Source organism: Eleutherodactylus coqui, chromosome 1 (genome assembly GCF_035609145.1).
Source record: "Eleutherodactylus coqui strain aEleCoq1 chromosome 1, aEleCoq1.hap1, whole genome shotgun sequence".
NCBI lineage: Eukaryota > Metazoa > Chordata > Amphibia > Anura > Eleutherodactylidae > Eleutherodactylus > Eleutherodactylus coqui.
In genome coordinates, this window is record NC_089837.1 from 323,078,066 (window position 1) to 323,100,027 (window position 21,962).

At 44.2% G+C, this 21,962-nt stretch overlaps 1 protein-coding gene across 1 annotated transcript; it reads right to left on the minus strand.

Moving 5' to 3' along the window:
* Nucleotides 1–1,285: 1,285 nt before the first annotated feature.
* On the minus strand, nt 1,286–15,640 carry MTFR1L (mitochondrial fission regulator 1 like). The gene is made up of 6 exons (XM_066575069.1): nt 15,448–15,640; nt 12,315–12,419; nt 8,885–8,991; nt 4,899–5,107; nt 3,327–3,630; nt 1,286–3,221 (listed from the first exon to the last, which is right to left on the minus strand). Exons 1-6 carry the CDS (start codon nt 15,538–15,540, stop codon nt 3,110–3,112), a joined length of 930 nt encoding a protein of 309 aa, XP_066431166.1. The 5' UTR covers nt 15,541–15,640; the 3' UTR covers nt 1,286–3,109.
* Nucleotides 15,641–21,962: the final 6,322 nt, after the last annotated feature.

Sequence of the window (21,962 nt, forward strand, 5' to 3'; positions counted from 1 at the left end):
TAGAATTTACCGCATCCACTTGAATGGATCTGTGCTGAAACAGAGCCCTGGACAAGAATGGCAGTATTTCTAGAAAAAACAGCAGACATATTTTTCTGACCTCACACAACCTTTTGCTACACTGGAATGACAACATTGGTTGTATAGCCAGCAGTAGATCTGCATCCACTTGGGCGTTCTAATGCAATTTTGTCGTATAAGCCCTATATGTATCATTTCTGACCATGCCCAGACTAAGTGTCTGACAATGGATTATTTCGTTAATACAAATATCACCCTGGGGGAAGGGCAAGAGATAGAAGCAGATCATCCATTTGTATTATAAAGCCTAACCAAGTAATGTTCTTTAAATTTTTTTTTTTTTTTTTTTTTAAAGTGGGACAACCCCTTCAAAGAGTTGCCCATGACCTATAACAAAACAAACCGCAATACTCTCCTCTCTTCTCCCCCCCCCCCCCCCCCCCCCCCCCCCCCCCCAGTAAGCAGTGCAACAGCTCCTGCAGCTCTTCCGTGTTTACAGTGAAAGTCAGGTGACCACTACAGCATCACCCCGTCAAACTCCTGGCATCAGGGTGCCCAGGATGTAAGCGCCGATGCCAACAAAACGAACGGCGACACTGCAGCTGTCATCTGTTTCTACTGTACACACAGACCAGCTGCAGGAGCTGTTATGCGGCAGACCGAGGAAGGACGAGTGTTCCACTGGATGCCGCAATAAAATGAGGTATTCTCCTCTAGAAGCATTGCTACAAAGGAAGGATATCTATGCACATACAGACTCCGTTGAAGACTCGGTGCAGATATTTCAGCCTTGTACATCAGCACTTTTTTTCCCTATCCCTCAAGTCAAACGAGACTTCAATTAAAGATGTAATCTATTCTTATCTCTTGATGGGTTCAATACTTAACTATTACTATATAGACAATCTTCCTTATTTGCATATCACCCAGAAGAGCATGGATGGCCTTATAAGTCTCCTCACGCACCTTATTCATGCTCTCCCTAAGGAGAGATGATACCCCTGCTGACCCACGTCACAGGCATCTCACTAGTCAAGCCAGGATCCTACTGCACACTGAAGAGGGGCAAGACCCCAAAACAGCTGTCTGTGTATGGATTCTGGCTTGGTTTTCAATTCCCAATCATTGCTCTACAGACCTGTATAAAGGGTCAAGCATTGATTTGAAGGAATGCTGCCATCCAATAGGTGGCGCTGCAAAGGTATTGTTCCATCTTCCTTATTTCTATATAAAACACACACACACGGGATCACGAAGTAAAGTCTAGTCTAAATTCTCGTTTAATAATATATCACCTTACAGGTATTTTCACACACAGTGGAAATGCTACAAATTATTTTGTGCAGAAGTCCACAGCATCTCTGCATCAAAAGCAGAGACTTGAAATAATCTGCAGATCCGCTACCCTCACCTTGCAATCAGCAGCCCCTCACTGCATCCCTCGCCCGGTAACTGCTACCAAGTGCCACGGCCGCCAATCAGGTAATGCGCCCACTTAGGCATCACTTGACTGGCGACTGCGGTGCTTAGTAGTGGTTGCCAGGTGAGGGAAGTTAGGGCTGCTCAGTGTGCTGCAGTGAGGGGCTGCTGATTGTGATGTCAGAGGAGCGTCAGGATGAAATCAGCTGTTGATCCGCAGACGATTTAGAGTGCAGATTTTGTCCCAGTTTTTGATACAGAAATGCTGCGGATTTTGTCACGGAAAATCCACAGCATTTCCGCTACGTCCCATGTACCCTCCTAGTTCAACACTGCAGGTGCAACTTTGACAACTTGCCAGTTTTCCAGTTACAAACAGCAACACCCACTGTTTTATGGAAACATGTAACAGCCTCCTCCTTCACAAGTACTGCAAAATCTATTCCAAGGAAGGATTGGATCAATGTGTAGTATAAGGGAGCAGAGGAGTGAAAAATAGGCAAATTGATACACCCGTTTTATCCAATGGTATGGCAAATCCATGAATCATGCAAAAATCACTCATGCCATGAGAATGTAGCACCCTGTCTCAATTTGTACCTGTGTAATTTACGAGCAAGGAAACGCAGCCAAACAAAAGTAAAACCATCTGCCATACAGACTACGTCAGTGGTAACCTGTGAAGCTCTAGACTATTGGACACTGACTATTTTCGAAATCTTAAAAAAAAAGAAAATCACAATTATCATTGCCAACATTATGCTTTTTTTCTGTGATATGAAGTCATTTTGATCCAATTTTCTCTGATTAGATTGCCTACACAAAGTAGGCAGCAACATATCGGTAGTAAAATAACCCACAAGGCAGGACATACCAGCATGAGGCAGTGTACAACATACAAAAACTCAGTGACATTCAGTTCCAGTGTTCCAAGTTAATAAACCACTTCTACACCGTCTAATGGTCCATTTACACGGGAATATGATGCCCGAGAGCGTGACCCAGTGATGCTTGCTACTGTGCAGTTACACAGGAGCGAGCATTGCTCACAGCGCTGTTGACATGAAGGTGGAGTGGGCAGGGAGCATCTCCCCCCGCCCTCCTCCATTCACAGTAAGCAGTCGTTCAGAAGTGAGCAACTGCTGTTTACACTGAGCGGCTCGTTGTTCAGTTTCCACATGCAGAAAACGAAACAATTTTCATTCAGTCGCTACATGGATTTACACGGGATGATTCGTTCAAATTGCCGTGCTCCCGCTGTAAAAGGGCCATATGTTTTGTCTATTTGCAGCTTTACCATGTAAATAGAATTTAGTATTATCTGACCAACAAGTCTTAAAGGAAATGACAAGTGGTAGCGTTCTTAAAGGGTGCAAAACATAAAATTATATCTTAATAACGCCATATAAAATGTAGCAGTTAATGCAAGGCTATAGTTTACCTTCACAATTGCCATTACTTAACAGGTGAATCCTATAAGTCTCTTGCATTATGCAGCCATTCACACTGTATGATAGTTGACCGCACCCAATGGAAAGGGATTTTGCTTCAAGGTGTTGTAAAGTAAAAGCTCAAAATAGTGTGCTGAACTCCCATGTCCTTTATATTACAAAATAAGTAACCTTTACAGAATTTTACTACATGAAGAATATAAGTTAGATGGACTTGGTTAAACGTTCTTTTTATCATCTTGATCGCCTAGTGCAAACTTTTGTCTCAGGACCTCTGAAATGAGATTTATAGGATCCTCCTCTTTGTGTAAGCCCTGGTTTCTATTGGACCTAGAGAGGAAAAGCACATCAAATTAAAAATGGTACAAACCCTTCAAAATTGTACAACTATAGAGATAATGAAAGGGAATAGAATGAAGTAGAAATCCATATTACCAATCTCGGTTCACTTTCATCTTGTGGATATCCTTCAATATGCCCATCATATCTGCAAAGCTATTGGACTTTGAGAGGCAGAGTGAGTCTTCATCATCCGACATGCTGGCTTCCAACTGTTTTTGGTGGCTGAAGGAAGATTCCATTAAAGAAGCAGTTGAGTATTCAGACACATCCAACTCATCCTCTTCAGTAATGTCACTGATTACAAATGACGTCATTGACTGGAAAGTAGGAGCAAAGTCCGGAAAGGAGGCATTTGTGTCCACATTTGCTGTCAAAGAATCTGTTGAACACGGAGAAGCTGAAAGAACAAGGTTACAAGTAAAGTGTCCGTTTCCAAAAGTAAATTGCTGGAGTTTTGCAGCACACCTCATTCTGGGCATTAGGAATACCATATATAAATACAACATCAATGTATCTAGTGCTAGAAGCATGATTTCTACAGCATAGAAATATTGCCACCTTATTAAACTGCCATATTATTGTCACTCTGCGAGTGGTAAAACGCTACATTGTATAGTTTTCCTATACTAGAATTTGGAAAAGAGGAGCTAAGATTTTGTGGAGCTGAGCTGTAATATCAGGGACAACCCACAAACAAGGGTGGCGTGGTGTTAGGAAGAAAGCAGCCATGTTTTTCTAACCCTGGACAACCACTTTAATTCCTTAAGACAGTGAATGAAGCAGCGAGACACATTCAGCTGCTGCTCTATACAAATTCTTCTTAACTGCTGTCATGCAGCAAGAACTAATGGGAGGATGAGGGACCCCTGTTTTATCCTGTGGATAGATGATAAATGTTCATTATTGCACAATCCCTTTAATTAATAGCTATCACTTTTACATTTGTTCAACAGCAGACTTAAGGCTCATTTAAACGCAACGACAATCTTTTAAAGGATTTTGCATAAACTACTAATGGGCACTAATGCTCATTAGCACTTTATCAGCTAGATTTGCATGTGAATGGGCCTCCAGCAGCTGTTTGCAAATCCCAGCATGTGGTCTGCACTTTGCACTCAGCCGCATTGTCTTTCGCAAGGGCAGCCTTGGGCTGTCAGCTGAATACAATTTAATCAGCTGCTCCTGTGGAGAACACAGCCTGCGGTCCCTGCTATCTCTCTCCAGCTGAACCCAAAACGCTCACCTAAAAATCATTGTTTAGCTGAAGAGCGAAAGATGGAAGCATTTACAAGCAACAATTATCACTCAAAAGCCATCGTTTGATTGAATTTTGAGCGATAATCGTTGCATATAAATGGGGCTTAAGGCTGGAATCACACATTCTTCTCTATGGACAGCATTGATTACACACCAATAAACAATGGGCTTTTTCGCGGCAACATAGAACATGCTGCATTGTTTTATGGCACTTGCTTAATACACAATGCATACATGCAAGTGTGAGCAAAACAGAATAAGTCAATGCATTTGATTGCCTGCGAATTACCATGTATCATATGCGCGTAATACGCAATTTAAATAAGTTTGTGAGAGCCGGGTCTTAAAGGAGGGGGAACAGTTAGAATTGTTGATTAGGCGCCAAAGCTATTAATGTTTGTGCAGTACCTGTGTCTCCAGCAACTATTCTAGCAATCTGGCTTCTGAGGAGACTTAGTTCATCTTGTAGATCTGTAGACCTGTTTAAAGATACGTTTGATTTCTTTAAACAAAACATTTTCTCTTCTTTCATCTTCAAGTTGGGGACAGATGAATTTCTCTGCATGACTAAGAGAGGACTTGGCCTCCACTTATGCTTCAGTGGTCTTGAGTCACTCCTAATAAAGAGAAACAAACAATACGTCACATATAACTAAGCAATACCTCTAATTCAAGACATCAACCAAGGCAAGAGAGCTAATAGAGCTGGTAGGCCATCATTTCTTATTGCATTCTGCATAATTTATTACAATGGAACCTCTCTCTAAATGTAAGCAGTAGCTACAGCATTAAATAACTACTACAAGCGCAGTAAACAAATGACCGCACTGCAACGTGTATCTGGGAGTTTGCACAGTTATGAAAAGCTGCTGAAACAGCTAGAATGCCTACTGCAGCAACCTGCGCACATATAGCAGATTTCATTTATGTGAACTGGGGCTGGGCGATATGATCTGAAAATAAAATCTCATCTGGTTTCAATCTTATGGGCAACTTTCAGTTTAAAAAAAAACAAAAAAACCCCACTAATACTAAAAATTTGAGTGACTGGTACCAGGAGATGCCACCCGGCTAAGATGATTGTAGTAGACAAACTGGCATCACAGCTCGTGGCAAAAATATAAAGCCCACCTAGAATCCCAGACTGCTTCTCCCAGCTGCAGGTCATACAGCACAGGGGCCGGATAGAGACACATTACTTTAGGACACATTTTTCAGATGCGCTTGCAGAAATTGCTGTACATGCGGCATTTATGAAAATGCATGGTCTATAATAAAAGTTTTACACATTCTGTGGGGAATGCTGGGATTTTGTAGTGCAATGCACCATGCTATGAGATTATCAACGGGCCAACAATACTTACAGATGCTATGAAACATATGGCATACAGAGTACGAACTGTCCTGGACCATGTAAACACTGACAAGACTGCGGCACTTGAAAAGCCCCAAACAGCTGATTGGAAGGGGTACTAAGAGGCGGACCCTCTGGCTTTCTAGCAAACGCTAAAACAGCAAGTCATTTTGCCCCCTGCCCCCTCTTTAACCACTTCAGGACCATCCAAAGACTATAAATGTTTAGGCAGACCTTATCCATCTCTGCAGGGAAGTTTTAAAACCCGCTTGCAGAGAACCCCCCTAGAGCCCTTCCAGTGTGCAGATGCTCTGTAATCATCCAATGACAGCTCAGATCATAGAGCTTTGCCTGGAGACCAAGTGTCCAGGCATGTGATGTCTGTGATGGCCAGTCACAGTGACAAAGCACTGCTGGGCACTCCCCTTCCTTCTCACATCAGGCAGCTCATCACATAAAAAGGAAAGTTAAAAAAACGATGCCAACATATGGTAAATGTTATTTATTAACCATTTTATGTTGCATAACCCTGTAGTACAAGTAGAAAAATTGTGAAAATTTGAAAAATGATAACTTTCAAAAATTCTCGAAAACTCAATTTTTTTTATAAATAAAACACAAAACATGCCAATGAAAGATATACCATGGATATAAAGTAAATGTGTCACAAAAACAATCAATCTCAGAATCCCTTGAATAAGTAATAGCATTCCAGAGTTATTACCACATAAAGTGAAACAGGTCAGGTTTGAAAAACTGGGCCAAAACCGGTTCAAGATCATTTACTATGCAGTTTTATTTGTGGACTGCATTCTGTGGGCTGTTCTGGTGGCAGCGACACCACCTATGTGTACTTACTGTTATAAATAAGAATGAATTGTTAAGAGTTTAAGACCTACTAGGGAACTTCACTAAGTGACTTATTACAGCAAAGCATTATAAAACCAGAGTGACAAATAAGCTATTAGACCGTGCCTTTGGCATATAGCCATGCTAGGCTCCTGACTGCCATGACAGACTACAGCCATTACTGGTGTAACAGCACACTAGATGTGCCGTGAAGTAAGACAACACTGAATACATTAATTTGTATTGCATTCCTGCTTGGTGTACTGAGTATATAAATTAAGTTTGTACCGCACATTTTGAGCAAATTTGAGAGCCCATCTGCCAGCGACAAGGCGACTTCATCAGGCAGTACCCCAAAGCTTTGTCTCACCAGTACTTGTGACTATGGCCTCCAAAACGTACTAGGTCATGTAGAATCTGGGCTAAAATAAGGAGCCCTGGACAGATTGGAGTGCACATCCAAAATGGAAGCAGACAGCACCAAATGTTTAATGCAGAGGGAGTAAGATGGGACATCCATCCACTGATGGTCCAATTAAATAGAACACCCCAAAAAAGCCCACTCATGTAGACGCATGGGAGATAAGAGTTGGACAGAAGCTTTTCTATGGAGCTTTGGCATAAGGCCTTTCTCCTATCACAAAAGATGGCAGTGGCTTAATTATAAGATCTTAACCCAATGGTACAGAACCCCAGGGAAACTGCATAAAATGTAGAAAAAGCTCTCTCCCTTATGTTGGAGATGCTCCACTGAGATGGGCAATATGATGTCCTCCGGTGGTCAGCCTTTGACGAGATGATATGTCCCTCTACAATTTTGCATGTGGTCTGTCTATTGCCTTAACTCCAGAAATGGGCCTCTTGTCGATGTTCTCGGGACCCATTTCAAAAACAAAGAAAGGGTTGTTCCACTTTGTTCTGGAGGCCAGACAGATCATTCCCAGGCTGTGGTGCACCACAACTGCTCCCTCCAGGGTGACATTAGTGGAATCTATGAACACCCTCATGAGATGGGAGGAAAGGAGAGCTGATGAAGAAAAGTTATACTCAAGTTTCTATGCCATTTAGCAATCTTGGTTTTTATTCAAACCCCACAGAGATTTTGTAGTTGGATCAGTGTGGGCTTACACCGCCTATAGTGATCACGCTATTTTGAGTGAAGAAAAGACAGAGCCGCACAGTAATCCCCTACCCCTGCCTCACTTGTTTCTCCCCTTCTCTTCTGTCCTCTCCCTCCTATTTTCGGTCCCCTGGCGTGCTAGGGTAGTTTGTTCCTTAACGCAACAGTATATACTTCATACAAAAGTCATCAGCTGTGATTTCTTCTAACCTTCCCCTGGCCCATTTTGGGCCCTGACTGTGTGAACTCAGATTTATTGGTTTACCTTCTCAATCTGTATTGTACATGTTTATTTTTCAAGTGTTTATGGCTGTCCAATAAAGTACCTTTGAACCAAAAAAAAAAAAAAAAATCTGCCTTGGATCATGTCCAAATGACAGGTGCACAGCTTGTTAGAAGATATAGGTCTGATACATTAGGGCCATATTCACACAGGAAATTCACGTCAGAAAAATAACCATGCAGGTTTTAAGGGAAAGCTGTGTCAAAACGCACGCATTTGAGCTTAGATTTGCATTAAAATCGGACACAAATCCACGTCATCATGCTGCAATTTCTGGAAAATCTCAGCAAAAGCAAAAGCCATGTCCTGACCACAGTGTGTAGTTAAACCTCTCTGTACGTTTTTTATTTTAAATCTCCTGCTTGTCGACGGATCCAGGGTACAGACGCAGCGGCAGCTTTGTCTGTGTCGCGGATCGGACGGCTTCCATTGACTTTAATGGAAGCAGTTTGTGCAGAAAAGGGAGCATGCTGCGCACACCGAGGGGGGGGGGGAGAAGACATCCACAGGCATTTAATTACCTGCGGATGTCCAATGAATGTCTATGGGCATATTGAACTGCGGATTCCACAATTCAATTTTGACCATGGCCATGGGGAGTAAGTGTTCCATTTCCCACTAGTATGACTGCTAGAGAAATAAAGCATTACACAGATCCTATTGAAATGAATGGACTGTCCACTGTAGATGATGCATGGGTACTGTCACACCGTAATCTCATAATCCTACCTATAGCCTTAAAAGAAATAAAATTCTGAACAAAACTGCAGCATGAAGCTAATAAATACCTAACTCTTGCATATGTTTCATCGTCATCTGCAGCAATCCACTTAATGTCAGCTAGAGTAGGAACCATTGGTGCATCACTAAAATACAGATCAGAGCCAGGGAGAGCCTGCAAGGAAAAATTATTTGTTATTCCTTTATAAAATGCATTACAAAAAAAAAAACAGTATTTCTATGCCAAGAATATGACATTTTGGTTTTAGGTAGCAGAACAATCAGTAACATGAAGAATATGAATGTCTGGGTGCAGGCAAAGGGTTAAAAACAAGAACTTTTTTTTGGGGGGGTGGGGGTTGGGAGTTGTACAATTGCAACTGTATACTTGCAATTTGAAGTCACAGAGTCACAGAAGAATTTGAGAGTACAGATTTATGGCAATGTTGATACCCTCAAGGATGGAATGAACTTCAGCTTGGGATTCTTGCATAAGTGGAAAATATGAAAGGTCTGAAGGAGGTCAATAGGGATGCCCTCTTCCCAATAACATTTTTTATGTTTTAAACTTCATAAAAATTCACAACTTGACTTGTAATAATGTTGCCATCCACTAGGTGGTGCTGCACCTCCTTCCATGTGCAGGTTGAAGGAGAAATAAGACATCACATTCCTGAGCTCAATGGACTGATTAAAGGTTTGTTGTTTTGAGTGCAAAACAATCAAGAGGGGGTGTCCTCTCTGCATGTGTATATTATATATGTGCCCCATCCAAACCAGTTGCAATGTAGCCTGAGGAAGGATCAATAAAGGATCTAAAAGCTTGCTGTATCATGTATTTTTGTTAGCTATTAAAAAGGTATCATATCTACAAGATTACTTGGTTTCTCTTACTGAGAACAATCACATTTTGTTCTTACTTTATACTGTAAAGTGAATGCTGTAACATGATATCGTACCATTTTTCCCTGGGTCAGCATGAATAACATATGACGTCATCACACGTGACAGAAAGACTGCGGAATATCCATTGCAGTAATACTCTGTAGTGAATCCTCAGCATGTCTATTTATGCTGCAGAATTCAAGCCTTGAAATACAAGGGTTTAAATTTAGCAGCATTTCCGCAATTAGATCATAGTCAAATAGACCTAATTACAGTGGGATCGCCATTGTGAAATGCCTGCAGTGACTACGCCTCATGTGAAGGTACTCTAAGAGCTCTAACATTTTATATTTAATATGTCAGGGCTTCTTTTTTATGGGGTGAACTGCAGTTTTCATTGACACCATTTTTTGAGGCCATGACATTTTGATCGCTTCTTATTCCTTTTTTTGAGGAAACCCCAACAAAAACGGATTCTTGCATTTTTTTTTATGGCGCTCACTGTGCAGTATAGATGACATGGTTATTCTGGAGGGCCGTACGATTACAAGGATAGCACATGTATATTGTTTGGGTTTTTTTGGACCGCCCATTCATAGATCCATAGCATTGTATTTCCCCTGACCAACAAAGCAGTGTGAGGGTCTATTTTGGGGGGCAAGCTGCAGCTATTAAAATGGTATGATTTTTTAGTTAATGTGGCTATTGGATAGCCTTTTAGTCATTTTTTTATGAGGAAGGATATGGAAGATAAGTAATTTTGGCTGTGGCATGTGTGTGGGGGCCCAATGGATGACAGGGAGCTCCCTTGATCAGCCTCTTTAGATGCTGCAGTCACACTGTCCACATTATCAGAGCTAGCTCAGATCCCAGCAGTTAGGCCACTCTCACACATGCCGTCAGCAGAACGCCACGATTTTGATTGATTTTACCGCCATTTTTGGACACAGGTTCCTGCCTCCGACATGCTGATGAATAATAAGGTGCGTTAATTATTGCAAAATAGAGCAGACAGTGATCGAAAATGACGGCACTAGAAAGGGCTGCATTTGAGTGCATGTCTGCGAGGCCCCATTGAAATCAATGGGAGCATTATACCATGGCGTTCAAAACGCTGCGGTAATCGCAGTAAAAAGTGCTTGTGTGAGTGGCTTCTGCTACATGCCAGGCTGGTATTAGTGCATCCTGATGCCACCAGAAGCTAGGTGTTTGACGGGAGGAATGCCCCTCTCACACCCCTAGCTTCCGATTGGCTCAAGAGCTGAAGGATAGCCTAGTTTCAGTTCCCCCCACCCTTCCTCTCTGCTCCCCACTCCCTAGCCTGCGATGCTCACCTTCCCCGGCTGCACTTCGGGCTACAGCGCTACTCTTAAAGGCTCATGTCCCCCTGTCTCAGCACTGTGCTCGGCCTTCGGCGGTGCACTTCAAAGAGTTCCTCAGCTCCTCTCTGCCTCCAGTTGTCCACGCTGCAGCGGACTCCAGTAGTGGCTTAGCGCCTCCGGTCCCCAGTCATGTGCAGTGTTCCGCTCTGTCACCCGCTATGCTCCACGCTCACCACTGGGTTCCGGAGTCTGAAGTGGGGCCACCTGCAGTCTCCCCTGTGCTCCGCTGGAGGCTCCGCCATTGCTATTTCCGCGGCACTGCTCCCCACCGCTCCTCCAGCCCTGCAGTGGGAGGTCTCACCAAAGTCCTCCGCGGCACCACAAGCAGCACCCAACGGACCCGTGCTGAACCCCAGAGCAACGAGGCGCACGGCTGGTGAGTAACACTGCTGCGGGGGCATGGCACTACACGTTCACAAACTGCCAATGCAGAGGTAGGGGTGCGACAGGGCCGTCCCACTATGTAAGCCCTGTTACACCCCTACCTTCTGGTGGCATCAAGATACACTAATACCATAGTAGCTGCTGTAAAAAGGCATATGGGTGTCACTAATTAGTTAAGGGAAGTCTGGCAGCAGCTTTACAGATGCTACATAGGGATAGGGGATCAAGGTGTAAACATAGCTTTGTGAAATATGCTACTATCTGCAGCACTGATAAAGGCTGATTGTATTTCACAAAGTGCCCTCAGGGCAGCTTCTCATGAGCCACCAATGCCCCACCGACCCGCTGTGATTGACAGTTCTCACTATGCACTGTAATATTGAAAAAACAGTCAATCGTGACAAGTGGGCGGGGTTAGCAGCAGCTCATGAATAATCGCGCCTCTTCTCCAGCTGCACTTTGCAAAATCAACCTGTAAGTTCTCGAAAACCACGAACTTGGCAGCCCATAAGTGACAAACTGCTGAACTCTGCGTTTGTCACTAGTTAAAAGGCTTTTTTTCAGGCAGGTTGGCTGTCAGTGCGGAGCTAAACAGGGGCAGAGTGAAAGCTGCTACTCCGACCCCTGTGTAGTGGACGGCGTTCGTTATTACAGGTGAAGCCCCCATTGATATCAATGAGACCCAAGCCTGCGATTCTGAACACCGGCCACTACACAGGAGTTGGAGACGCAGCTTCTGCTCCACCTCCAGTATAGTTCGGGGCGGCTTGGAGAACCTGTTAATGCTGCTCTCCACGAGGACAGTGTAAACAAGCTGACAGGTTCCCTTTAGAGATGACGGAAGTACCTCAAAGTGCGCTCTTGTACACGGCTTCAAGGGCAGATGAGATCCTATCTTCCTCACAAGGCTACGAGATGAACCACAGGGCTTGTTCTCCCACACAGGAATAGTCTGAAGGAAAGAAAAACATCTGATCACCAGATAAATCATTCATTGCAGATTTGTAAAGAAAAACAGGACTAAAATGATATTCCTCTCAATATTTTCTTGTAGACCATCTCTACCAGGCGTCTTATCACTAGCAGACCGAGGACTACTTCACGAACCGCCCCCAGGCTGCACACCGCTCCCAGTCCCTTGTGGTCTTGGTTTCTGGTGGCAGTTAAGGCCCATTTACAAATTATTATTGTTCAAAATTTGTTCTTTGTAGAAAACGAAATAAATAAATAAAAACCACCACAAAAAAAATAAAAATAAATGCTTGTAGAAAATACTTTGGAGTGTACGGCTTTTATTAACAAACTTTCAAAAATGCATTTGAAGGAGGCTGTAAGGGGGTTTTCAGGGACTAAATCATTGATGGCCCAGCCTTAGGCTACCCACAAACAGGCGAGCCAAGAAACTCTGCTAACATCGTGCTTCGTGTGATTGACCTGTGGATGCGAGGTGATTTTCAGGCAATCGCATCGCATCTGTGAAATTCCGATCAAGTTTGATGCCCGATAGAGGATCGGAAGAGTTTCCCATCGATTTCATTGGAAAACCTCGCATCGCATGGCATGCTAGAGCTGTGCGATGCATTATAAGACCCCACTGAAATCAATGAGCAATGCGTTTGAGGAACGCCCAATGATAAGACATGCAGCCATTCTTTCCCCACAGTGTGATGACGTAAAACATCGCTCATGTATACGATACCATTCAAAAGAATGGGGTTCGCATTTGAGCATCTCGCAAAGCATAAATCTCGCAAAAGTTTCTTGGCCACGTGAAAGCGGACTTAAAGGGATTATCCGGTTTAAAGGAAGAAAAAAAAAAAAAAAAAAAACCAATAAGCACCACACTGCTCGCCTCATCTTTGTCACGGCGATCCAGCATCGCAGCTCCTGCGTCGTAATACAATAACCAAGTAGGAGTCCTATTCCATAACTTTGCAATATGGTAGCAAGGAGACTGTGCTTTACCAAAACTGTGACATTTTGGTCTTTCAGCATGATGATTGGTGGAAGCAGTCACATGGTCTGCACATGTAGACAAAGACCTACAGGACAACAGGAGTGGATCCCTCAGGCAGACAGTAGGGGGAGTAGTGCTTCTTATATATGTTTTCAGACATCTTGCAGTCTTTTTCTATACTGGATGGCTCCATTACTGTGCAGCTGGTGTCGGGGTCTCGTATTGCCAGGTTTCCCTGGCAATGAACCACGTGCTTCTGGGTCTACTGCAACACTGTTGTACTACCTGCATACATGTTACGGGATACAAGAGTGGAGATTAACCCCCCCACGCCATCCTTACAACACACACACACACACACACACTTCCAGCACCAGATCTGATGACAGTATGGCACTATTCCTACTTGGACTATGACAACACCTCCGGGTACTCAAGTCATTCCTGGCCAGTGTAGAGGAAAGAACTTCACTATCTCTGTGCATACTAGCTAGAAGCGCCAAGACTGCCACATAGTAAGGTCGCCTGAACACAGGCAGATTTGCATTGTGGAATGCGGAGTGCGCGTCCGGATCCCGCAGCATATACCGGCCATAGCATGCCATGGAGAAACGCTTTTTCCTGCACACGAGCAGAAATAAATTGCGATTTTCTGCTCACGAAGAGAAAAAAAAAAACAAAGAACACAGCATGTTCTATTCCAGTGTGGATCCCACACGGGCAGCTTCCATTGAAGTTAATGGAAGCCGTCTGACCCGCAGACCTTCCGCAATGACATTCTGGAAAAGTCGCAGATTGCATGTCATCACCTAGCGACGAAGCCGGAAGAGCAGAGATTTCGATAGATATATATATATATATATTCTGTACTGCGCATGTCCGATGGCTCGCTGTGCGGACCATCTGCAGTACAGCTGGCAAAGAAGAAAAGCAGGCACGCATGGATGCCAGCTGGGCACAGGGTCGGATTCTGCTATGGGCTCCCACATGAAGAATCCAACCTGGTCGTGTGCAGCCGGCCTATCATATAGCGCCTCTCATTATGGGATGTAGCTAATATAAACACCAGGCTAGCGTGGGTTCACATACCACCGCCAGTTCCTCTACCGCGGCTGGATGCAGTAGTGCACAAAGGGTTGGCGTCACAACGGATGCCACAGATACAAAACCAATCCCATAACAAACCATCGGGCGGGTTGTACTAGTTTCCCTCCAGCCATGGTCTGTAGGGCCGGACATGTGAACTACCAACCCCAGAGGGCCTCCTGCCCAGTACTTACCACTACATGACGGGCAACAAGGCCTGAAGAGACTTTAGAAAAGCATCAATAATTTTAGATGATGAAGGTAGAAAGTAAGAGCCCCTGTAAACTGCCCCCGCGATGCATAATGGGTTCATTTGCATTTATCCAACTGATGCCTAAGCGCCAGCAGGCCTAGAGGGGGAAGGAATGGGTTACATGGGCACCATGACTGGCAGGGACCTATAGGAGATCGGGCTGTAAGGGCTTACTCCTAAATCTCCGGCCACATCAATCATTGTGCTTCCGATCCCGTTACAGGGACTACAAGTACCAGATGATAGCCGGGAACTGATCACAACAGAAACAAGCCAACAGCCCTATTAAAGGGGTCTTACAGGACTAAACAACTGAGACTGTCCCCAGCGGGGGCTACTGGCGGGCAGTCAGCGGTTACCTGGACAGTCGGGATGGATACAGCAGCGCAGTTACTGAATGCAATGGCCAGAACGGAGGTCAGTGCCACACTGGGCAGCAGGCTGGGGGCACAGATGGCACACCCCACAGTTATTGGTGAGGACAGCACATCTATAGCTCATCCCATAAACACTATGGGGCCTCCACGGTGCATTTACCGTACACGACACAGCAGCATGCTGAGCACTTTACGGCAGCTGTGCAGGGCGGCTGGAGGGCCCCGCAGAAATACACGGCAATAGTCACACGGCCGGCGGTGGAGCTAGCACACTGGGACAGACGGGCCTTGTTATCTCCCCCCTCACCTTGGAGCGCTTCCTCCGTCCACTTCTCCGCCCCTCGGCGCTCTCGGAGGTCTCGCAGTCGTCCTCATCTCCTAGTACGTCCAGAGAGGCCATGACGAGCCCTTACCGTACAGCGGACAGTGCACCCTCGAGCAGTACGACCGACCGCTGCTCCGTTATACCGGCGTCAGAGACTGTCTGCGTGCGCGCTCCCGCGGTGGATGTGCGCATGTGCGGCTCGCCCGGCTGAACAGAGGCCGCTGCTGTACTGCGTACTAATACATGGAGCGGATGAGCAAACCATGTCACAGTCAGTTTAACCTCTTAAGGACTATTCCCTTTTTTCCTCTCGCTTTTTTCCTCAGTATATACTGAAGAGAATCTACGCCACCTCTGTGTATATACTGAGGAGAATCTACCTCACCTCTGTGTATATACTGAGGAGAATCTACCTCACCTCTGTGTATATATACTGAGGAGAATCTACCTCACCTCTGTGTATATACTGAGGAGAATCTACCTCACCTCTGTGTATATACTGAGGAGAATCTACCTCACCTCTGTGTATATATACTGAGGAGAATCTACCTCACCTCTATGTGTATATATACTGAGGAGAATCTACCTCACCTCTGTGTATATACTGAGGAGAATCTACCTCACCTCTATGTGTATATATACTGAGGAGAATCTACGTCACCTCTATGTATATACTGAGGAGAATCTACCTCACCTATATCTGTATATACTGAGGAGAATCTATTTCACCTCTGTGTATATACTGAGGAGAATCTACGTCACCTCTATGTATATACTAAGGAGAATCTGCCTCACCTCTGTATATATACTGAGGAAAATCTACCTCACCTCTGTGTGTATATACTGAGGAGGACCTACCTCACCTCTGTGTATATACTGAGGAGAATCTATTTCACCTCTGTGTATATACTGAGGAGAATCTACGTCACCTCTATGTATATACTAAGGAGAATCTGCCTCACCTCTGTATATATACTGAGGAAAATCTACCTCACCTCTGTGTGTATATACTGAGGAGGACCTACCTCACCTCTGTGTATATACTGAGGAGAATCTACATCACCTCTGTGTATATACTGAGGAGAATCTACGTCACCTCTGTGTATATACTGAGGAGAATCTACGTCACCTCTGTGTATATACTGAGGAGAATCTACGTCACCTCTATGTATATACTGAGGAGAATCTGCCTTACCTCTGTGTATATACTGAGGAGAATCTACCTCACCTCTGTGTATATAATGAGGAGAATCTTCGTCACCTCTATGTATATACTGAGGAGAATCTGCCTCGCCTCTGTGTATATATACTGAGGAAAATCTACCTCACCTCTATGTGTATATACAGAGGAGAATCTACCTCACCTCTATGTGTATATATACTGAGGAGAATCTACCTCACCTCTTTGTATATATACTGAGAATCTACCTCACCTCTGTGTATATACTGAGGAGAATCTGCCTCACCTCTATGTGTATATACTGAGGAGAATCTAACGCTCCTCTATGTGTATATACTGAGGAGAATCTACCTCACCTCTATGTGTACATACTGAAGAGAATCTACCTCGCCTCTATGTGTATATACTGAGGATAATATAACTGACCTCTGTGTGTATATACTGAAGAGAATCTACCTCACCTATATGTGTATATGTGATAGACATGATGATTAGTTATTATAAAATGTCTATTGATTTGTATAAACCAAATGTATTATGCTATTGTAATGACTTTTAACTTAGTGGAGGTTAAATGGCCACACAATCTCATCATGGTATTAGCTAGACAATGGCATGGTGAAATGTGTGATGTAATGTTAGCTGAGTACATAAAGTTGCACAAGAAGCCTCTAAGAGTTAAGGGTCATAGTGTTATATGCATACCTGTATTCAACACTGAGTGTTTTCCTAGCCCCTTCCACCCCCCACACATAATCTATTTAAATAATGAGTTGACACGCACACAGAAATGCCTTCAGCTAGGACAAAGTCCACGCTACATCAAGACTTGAGGAAGGGTGGGCAGAGAGGCGGGAGATTCTATATGATCCGACAAATGAGAATCTTATATGTTACTGATATAATCTGTTGCACGCCCATTAAAGGGCGGTTATCATGTGTTATAATAAAAAGCCTGAGCCTCTACACAGTGTAGAGACTCTCCCGGTTTAGACCAGCATTTGTGTCTGATCTGGTCGATGATGTGTGCACACTATACAATTTGGAAGCTACAAAATACCCCGAAACCTGCTGGAGAAAACCATAATCCAGCTCAGTGGCGTCTCTGGGTGAGCCGAGTAGAGATTTTGATTTCTTTCATTCTGGAAAAATACAGAGATCGGCAGATAGCACGCAGAACTCAGGGGCCCGAAAATCTACAGAACACGGTAAGATTGCTTTATGAAAATCTACTGATGTGAGCTGATTTCTAACTGCTAATCTGCCTGTTTCTGATCCAGAGTGATAAATCAATGAAAGGCAGGTAATATAGTTCTTTCTACTCGGAAAAAACCCCACCGTTTTATCCTGCCTAAGGGGTATTTTGTATGCTGGGTATATTATGTCTGAGACGGTTAAAGATTGTGTATACAAGACCAAGAGACAAATTCTGTGAGGGTTAATGTGTCAGAAGGGCGGACTTGGCTGTTTAAGTCTGAGGGAACACGCCAGAGAGAGACACTTACTCCTAGGTAACTAGTGTGAGGTTAGGAAGATTTATGATACGCGTATGCACCTGTATGATTGAGCGTGTTATGTTCTCATATGTGGAAAGGTATATACGCGGGAATTATAGCCGTGCTTTGTGACGGCCGACGTCTCCAGGATATTGTTGAGGTTTTCGTCATTGAAAATAATCGTCAGCCTCTGTGTATAGCTAAATGTCCTGTCCAGACTGTGTGCAGGGAGTGCTGTTGGGGATTACTAGTAGAGGGTGAGATGAATACCTTGAGCCGTTGTGGGTATTCTCCAGTAATCCTGTCTGTTCGGTATTATAGAAAGAATGTGCAGTGTTTATTATTGGGGGAGGGTTGCTGATAAGAGAGTGGACTGAAGTTAAGCCACTGAAAGCATTTCCCAATTAACCCTTCTGTTCCCTTTGTCTTGTGTTTTGTAGCGTTAATGTGCATTGTGATCTGAGTGGTTATATTGGAAGGATTTGAAGAAAGCAGATTTTACAAGAGGAACACTACTGTGTCCAGAAACTTCGGATAGGATAGACTTGGTAGGTAGAATAGAGTTGAGCAGATTGAGAAGGTTAGGCATAGACGCAGGTTGTTTAGAGAATGGGGAGCAAAGTGAGCAAGGACAAAGGTCATAGAGCTTGTGATTTGGTTGCTGAAGGGGAGGGAGCAGAGTTTACTGAACAATGGGAAAGGACCAGGAAAAGTTGCAGAAAGAAATGTCAGGTTATGGACAGATAAGCAGAAATGAGTATGGTAAGATAGACTGTAGAAAGTTTTCAGAAGTTGAGCAGGAAACCCAGCAGAAAGAAAGGCGTTTTAGCTAGGTTTTTTGTATAACGTAGTTAAGAGATTCAAGAGGGGAAAGCATGTAGTGGGGTATGTGTATTGCTTATGAACAATGTAATGCCTTTGTGTTGACTACAGCCCCTCCCTGTAATGGCGGACACACTTGCAATGTTTACAACCCCACATAGTGTGACTCTGCAGCAAATGTGGTGAGCCCTGCCCTTACTTCCCCCCATGTGCTCACTTTCAGGGTGTGTGATGTTACTTCCGGTCCCTCCCCATCCGGGACAGGACCTGGCCCCGCCCCTTCCTCCTCCAGCGGCCATTTTGCCTCACCTGGAAGTGCTGCCGCCCCTGGCCCCGCCCCTTCCTCCGGCAGCCATTTTGCCTCACCTGGGAGATTTGTAGCCCCGCCCCTTTCTGCCTCTGGTGGCCATTTTGCTGCACTTGGGAGGCCTATATTCCCCAATGCCACTGTATCCAGTGCTAACCTCATGATTGTCTGAAGTACGGTTTGTTTGATCAGACTTTGTTACACTCCAAGATGTGGCCACTTTGGATGTATGATAAGTTCAGGGAAACAAACCTTTGTGAAGATGCAGCTTGGGACATAGTAGATGACTAAGCTGGTTTATAGTGTATGGAAGATTGGAGTTGATGCATGGGGGACAGAGGCCGGGAATACATGACAGGGGACGCTCTCTCATGTTCCCAGGGGCTCTGTTTTCCACTGCCCGCTTCTCCAATGGATGCTCAGACAGATGATGTTATGGAAGGCTCCTACAGATGGAATAATTTCCCTATAGTCACCCAGCAAACTTTTTCACGCAATTTGATGAAGTAATTTTACTTTTTATGTGAAGAAAGAGGGACTGAATTGCCCAGAGTAGGATGTTAATTCATCCGTATTCTTTAGTTTTTCCTTAAGGCTTTTGTATATTCTAGTGTCAGTCTACACTGAAGCTATAATTATATTCCGACAGGAGAGTGAAAGTTAAACGCTGGACATTCCCTGAAATACTATTACACTGGGTGACGTAAAATTTTACTTGTGCTGCGCCCCCTTGTGTTAAAAAATGCTAATTGCGACCTGAAGAAAAAAAAAAAAAATCTAAAGGATATTTTCGCTCAGACTTCGCTGCATACAATGTCACCTTGACCTACAAAGTGCTTGTTTTTGTGCCTCTTGGTTTCCTTTTTCAACTTGTACTAGTTTGAACGCAATTACTCTTTTTTCCATTGAGTATTCCGGTTCAAAAGGGGGGAGGCATAGGTGATCTGGGTCATAGATGATCTAGGTGTTGTAGATCAGCTATTGGGTTTAAAAAAATAAATAAATGATTTTGTGCTACAAGATTCCGAGCCATGTGAAATAGAACATCAGCACAATTATTTAGTACTAATACAGTAAGAAACTGCAGGTATGCAAACAGTTACCGGAACCTCTGTTGTTAATGCATATGTTGAGCTTTTTGCAGATGGTACCAGGGTGAGGATTGATGACTCCACATCGGATATGCAGTGGTCACACAACAAGATGTCCTAGAAGCAGAAGCTCTGCCTCCGCATGTCTCAGCACAAGAAGCGGAATTGAAGGCCCTCACTGAGGCGAGTAGAGTGGCGAGAGGTAAGACGGCAATCCTTTACACTGACTCCTGGTATGCATTTAGCATAGCTCATGATTACGGCCCAATATGGAAGGCCAGACAGTTTTTACCTTAGCAGGACAACCAATTGAGAATGGTGCAGCGGTACAGAGTCGCATGGAGGCCCTACTTCTACCTGACAAAGTTGAGAGTTCGCACCGATTCCTACACTGGAGAGGCGAGAGACGACACCCTCGCTAACAGCATCGCAAAGGCAGTGGCCGTGGAAGAAAGAAGAAAAGATACTGACGGCATGAGTCAGTGGTAAAAACTTTGGACATTGACAAAAATTTGGACTTTGATATGCTAAAGACTTTTACAGTTACAAGCCAGCAAGGAAGGAAAGAATAAATGGACTAATATGGGAGCAGCAGAAACAGGACCGTGTATGGTGAACAGTCAACAGCACTTGCCCACCACAGTTCCTGTATCCCATGATGGCCCAGCTGATGGACGGAAAGACCCACCTAGTAAAGCAGCAATGACGACGACGCTTGAAAGAAGATGGGCGACTTCTGGGTTTTCTGTAGCTGCTGCATCATTTGTCCAGTTTAGCATGATCTATGCCATGGGTGAGACAGGGCAGAAGTAAATTTGCCACATCACACTTGCCGGGACCACTCTACCCATTTCAGGGATTGCAAATTGACTACGTTCAGCTCCCACTTGTTGGGAAGTATGAATACGTGCTTGTTGTTGTTGATGTCTTTGCAGGTTGGAGGCTGACCCTGTTACCAAGGCAAACAAGTAGGTAACCGCAAAGAAGCTCATGAACAAGGTAAACTGTGAATATGGGGTACCAGAAGTGATTCAGAATCAGACAGAGGTATAAACTTCGCAGGTGAATGTAACATGTCATGTCTGCTCTGGATGTATCCCAGGCCTTTTACATACTCTACCATCTTTAGAGTAGTGGAAAGGTGGAGAGACTTAGTGGCACGCTAAAAAGTAAGATACTTAAAAATGACGCCACTTTGGAAAGACTGTCATCCAATAGCCCTAGTCAGTGTTAGATATGAACCCAGGGGGGATCATGCATTATCTCCCTACGAGATTGTTTGGGCTAGCCCCAAGGCTAGGTTGCTACTATCCTCAGTAGTTACAATTACAATCTGATGTGTTGACTAAGTATGTGATTTCCGTTGTTAAAGGAACTAACCAAAGCCTATGCACAGGTGTTCTCTTCCAGACTCAGAGGCAGACACTGGGACATATATCTTGCAGCCTGGGGATTGGGTGTGCGTCAAGAAGTTCCCCAGGAAGCACCCTCTTGAGCCCCGATTTGATGGCCCCTACCAGGTGCTTCTGACTACTGCCACAGCTGTGAAACTAGCCGAAAGACTTACATGGATCCATGCTTCATACTGTAAGAAAGCTTCA